The sequence below is a fragment of the Euphorbia lathyris genome, chromosome 4 (genome assembly GCF_963576675.1).
Source record: "Euphorbia lathyris chromosome 4, ddEupLath1.1, whole genome shotgun sequence".
Classification (NCBI taxonomy): Eukaryota; Viridiplantae; Streptophyta; class Magnoliopsida; order Malpighiales; family Euphorbiaceae; genus Euphorbia; species Euphorbia lathyris.
This window is the reverse complement of record NC_088913.1, coordinates 52,558,565-52,563,535: the sequence shown is the minus strand read 5'-3', so window position 1 is coordinate 52,563,535 and position 4,971 is coordinate 52,558,565. Positions and strand designations below refer to the sequence as shown.

Genomic DNA, 4,971 nt, shown 5'->3' with positions numbered 1-4,971 from the left:
CGAAAATTTTTATACTATTAGCCTCGAGATTGTGCAGAGAGACTATCAACCAATAGCCTCTAGGAGAAAACAGTACAGTTGAACAATGTACATACAATTCTGATTGCACTATTCATAATTGCTCAATTTTCGTTGGAACGAGAGAGAAGTAATTCAAAATAAAATTATTATGTGTCTTTTTATCTTTAAAACGTTAGATAAAGTTTTAAAAACCGAGAATAATATTCAATGAGCAAAATCAAGAGGGAAAACGTGGTTGAGAAAAAGAAGTGGTTCACACCACACCACCCTACCCAGCCTAACAGCGACGCAAGTGTCTATAGTGGTCAAGGTGAACCAAGCTCCATATAAGTCCTCACCTTTTCATAAAACTAGACACCCTTGTTGCACACCAACATCCTATATAGACCACTTTAACAAGTGTTTTATTTCCAATCCGCACTCTCATCTTTATACACCATGAAGTGGGCTTAAAACCCTAAGCATTTCATTAAATTCACATATGGATCAAACCCAGCGGCAAGTAGTTTAAATAAAATGTTTGGTTACTAAAGTGGCGTGGGAATTTGTACAACATAAATAATTATAGCAGATATAAATTAGTTGTCCCTAAGCAAAAGAGCCTTGAGAACAGCTTCAATCCTGAATGGAATATAGGGAAACAAATGACCAGCACCAGGCAGCTCATGGTAGTGAATCCATGGAAGTTTTTGTGCAATATAACGTTGTAAAGTGACTGGAACCATCTTGTCTTCATCTCCATGCCAAAGATGAACTGAGCCTTCATTATTATTACCAAATGGATTTTGAAGATCCATAGGGTCGAATTCCCAACTTCCAAATCCTATCATCAGATCGCGATGCAGCGATTCGAATTCTCCTTGTTGGGTTGCCTCTGCCTGCATTTCAATGCATAAAACTAAAACTCAACAACTAAAACTTTAAACAACAAATGAAAGTAGCTTAATTTCTGGTATAGGAAGAAGGTAGTACATTGATTATTTGGGTTCCAGCAGCTAAAGAAAGAATGTGAAGATCTTGTTGAGAGTAAACTTGAGGCTTTCTGGCTGCAACTGCTGATGCAGGAAACAACTTCTGTGTGTTCCATAAGTAGGTTAGACACGGAGTATAATGTGAAATGCGTAGTGTCCATTGGTCCTGCGGAAGTTGCATATAGTAGGCTTCTTTAGACAAGTTTGCTGGAAAGCCAGGCCACCAGTAGTTAACAACAGGTGCAATCAACGCAGCTCCTGCTAGCCTATGAGGAATGTAGTTAAGGACGCCCCAAACTGCTTGGCCTCCCATAGAAAAACCCATCACATAAAATTTGGATCCTAATCCTAAATGATCAGCAAGCTCCTCTACATCAAGAGCAAGGCTCTTAGGAGTTCGTTTGGAATCCGGATCACTTTCTCCGTAACCAGGCCGATCAAAAGACACAAGATACAAACCCAACTCCTCAATCAGTCCCTGCAATTTGTAAAAGAGGAACTTAATAGAATTAAAGTGAAGTGAAGTGAGCAAATATAATCAAGAAGTTAAAAGTAAGTACCTGAGAGTTGTTAGTCAAGGTAGAAATAGCATGTCTGGAAGAGGAAAAGCCATGAATATATATAATTTTATATTTGGCAGTTTGTTTAGATACACCAGTTTCCGAGTAGGCCAAATGCCTTCCATCCCTAAGCTTAATTCTGGGAGCAGTGATAGCAGGGCCGCCCAGAGTTCCGCATATTTTGGGAGGGGGAGGGTAACAGGCCTGATATGCCCATGCTACTAATCCAACCAACAAAACTACCACAACTTCCCTCAACATCTATATCTATCTCTGCAAAACATTTAATTTGTTTAATCAACAATAGTTTTTTTTTTTTTGAAATCATCAACAATAGTTAATTAAACTTAATAATATGATATCTGCATTTTAATATGAATATTGAGTTAGGGGTTGAAAAGTAATTTAAGACTCATTTTGTTTCGATTCAAGGTTTCTCCTTAATTATATGCTCTCACTTTCTTAATATAGGATACATAGGTATACAAGCTGTAAAGCATGAATGTGGTGTGGGTCATCAATTATTTACATAAAGTGATAATTCCGGACATAAAGTGATAATTCCGGACTACTTTCCAACTAACACATCTTTCACTTATACTTCACGTAAATTGATTTTATTTTCATACTTTTATATATACATTTATGAATTACAATTTCTAATTCATACTCCTCTAATATTCTTATAATTTAATAAAAACTTACAACTATAATTGGCTCAACACTTTAATTTCATTATTTTCCTTTTCTTAATAATAAGATAAATAGACTTCGTTCTGTATATATGTAAAAGATAAATACACTTGCTTCTATTTATTTTAATAATATATATAAAATTGTTCGATTGGGGAGCCGATTTTACATGTGATGTGTAATTTTTTTTTTTTTAAATCGGTGTCTAATAGAAAAAAATCGGATTTAGAAATGACCTTATAGGTGAAAAAAATTAGAAATTTAGATTTAATTATGCCAACAAAAATTAGAAATTTAGACTTAGAGAGGAGATGGCCTAATAGGCCCAAAAAGAATTGAAATTTTTGAATTTAGAGAGAACTTAACGGGACATGAACTAATTTTAGAGTACTAATATAACATCCGAACTAAAATTTTTTGAAACAGAAAGACCAAAATCATTGAAACCTTAAATTTTGTGGAAACAGAGAGACCAAAACCTAGAGGTGGCAAAATGACACACGACCCGATTACACGACACGAACACGACACGGATTTTTAGTGTTAGTGTTGAGCTTAATAGGTAATGGGTCATTTTTGGGTTGACATGAAACTGACACGCTAATTTTTGGGTTGGGTTAGTGTTGATATGTGAACCCGAAAACGACACGAAATGACACGGATATTGAAAATTATTGTTATATTCTCTCATGTTTTTTTATGTCACTTTATTAATAAAGATAATAAAATTATAATTATTAATTGCAAATATTAATTTGAATTTTCTAAATTGTTATAAACACATTACATAACCCTCTAACATGATATTATCGAACTTTTCGATAATTATTGTTAGCATACTAATCTAAAAATGATATAAAATGTTTAAAAACAGTACCAAATCTTCTTATATTTTTAAGAGTTATTATTAATATATACGCATAACAAAATTACATGTAACCCGAAAACACGACACGAAATCGACACTAACCCGAATAGGTTAACACGACTTTGACACGAAAGTTTTTGGGTTGGGTTTGGGTTTACTCTTTTTGACACGAACCCGAAATGACACGACACGAACACGACTCGAACACGATAATTGCCAGGTCTACCAAAACCACTCGTGGTCATGATGGTTCTAACGGCCTGAAGGACCTGAACCCCTATCTCTAATTTTTGCTTTTCTCGATTGTTAAGTCCTTCTATCAAAGAAAAATACTACTATAATATCCTTTTCTTTTATTTAATACCATAATATTCTAGAATAAATTACACACGTCACTTTCAATTTTGGCACTTTCTTTATGTACTTTGAATTTTAAAATTATAGGAACCTCAAAATAGAAAATTCAGGAATTAAAGTATAAAATCGCCGTTTTATTATTTTCTAAAATCACAGTTAAACAGACATTTTTGACTTTCTAACCAAACAAGAATTAAACAGTCTCAAAACCAAAAACTTGAAAATTAAATTATTTAAAATATCTTTCTATAATAGAAAATAACTCTTTTTTTTGAGTTGATAATAGAAAATAACTCTTGATTCAAAAAAAAAAAAAAAAAAGAAAGAAAAAAACTCTATAACAGAGGGTTAGTTGCTACTAGAATTGTCAAAAGTTAAAAAACGTTTATGTTAGTAAATATCAATGATGAGAAACTTTTATGTCCCATTTTAAAAGTTGATGGGCTGGAATGACAAAATTGAAGAAATAAAGAGTAGATCCAATCCAACACTGTTAATAACGCTATTCTTGTTGAGCAGGTTTACCATAAACATAAACATAAAAATGAAGGTGGCTCGCACGTCTCCGGTGATAGAGGTGGGCGGCGCACCACCACGCTTAAATGAATTTTGTTTCTCTACACTCTAAACAAACCCAATCAATTTTGCTTCCTACAAATTTTGAATCTGCGAAATTGGACCAAAAAGAAGACAAAATTAAATTAAAGTAGTAGATAGAGAGAGAGAGAGAACCTGGAAGATGGAAAGGTTTGCAGCTTTTTTGAAATCTCAGTTAGAGAGATGAAGGAAACAAAAAGCAGATACCATCTTTCTATGTGAAATCGGAGACATTTCTCCATTGGGGTAGTTGAGGAATATTTTCTACTTTTTCCTTTTTCAACAACAATCAACACTATATAATGACTACCCTCCGTCCCTTTTCAAATAATAGGCACATTTAATCAAAACCCCTCTATTTTTTTATTTTTTATTTTTGATGAAACCCCTCTATTTTTAAATAATAGGCATATTTAGTCAAATCATACTATTAATTTGTATTAAATTTCTAAAACATGGACTGAAATAATATTTATCTCTTTTATTAATAACCTTTATTTTTTTTCAAAAAAATTCTCTTTTTTGTGTGTGTCACCTATCAAATTAAACCATTTTATACATTAAAAACATAAAATTATAAAAAAAAGTAGGTAACTCTTCTGAGAATTTTTCTAAAATTTATAAGTCATTGGTACAAGTAGTTTTGGCCTCTCCTAATATTAGTCTATATAGACTCTATATTGTAGTGATATTTCATTGTTTAAAGGTGGAAGAGATAGTTAAAAACATTTGCTTTTTTTTAAAAGGTATTAGGTTCAATTTCTCCCAATCTCAATTTATTTTAGAAAGTGTTTATTTATTTAAATTTTATTTTTTAATAATTATAAAACTATGCTACCATTATTAATTTATTTATTTATTTTCATAACACTTTTAACTTATTTTTATTATATCTTTTCAATTA

At 32.1% G+C, this 4,971-nt stretch overlaps 1 protein-coding gene across 2 annotated transcripts; it reads right to left on the bottom strand.

The window, feature by feature from the left end:
* Positions 1 to 449: 449 nt before the first annotated feature.
* LOC136227639 (uncharacterized) lies at positions 450 to 4,360 on the bottom strand. Of its 2 annotated transcripts, none has more exons than XM_066016351.1 (4): positions 4,203 to 4,360; positions 1,553 to 1,825; positions 994 to 1,470; positions 450 to 899 (listed from the first exon to the last, which is right to left on the bottom strand). In XM_066016351.1, the coding sequence occupies exons 2-4, from the start codon at positions 1,811 to 1,813 to the stop codon at positions 600 to 602; spliced, it is 1,038 nt and encodes a 345-aa protein (XP_065872423.1). In that variant the 5' UTR covers positions 1,814 to 1,825; positions 4,203 to 4,360; the 3' UTR covers positions 450 to 599. The 2 variants fall into 2 exon arrangements, with proteins under 2 accessions (XP_065872423.1, XP_065872424.1); XM_066016352.1 differs by lacking the exon at positions 4,203 to 4,360 and adding an exon at positions 3,996 to 4,100.
* Positions 4,361 to 4,971: the final 611 nt, after the last annotated feature.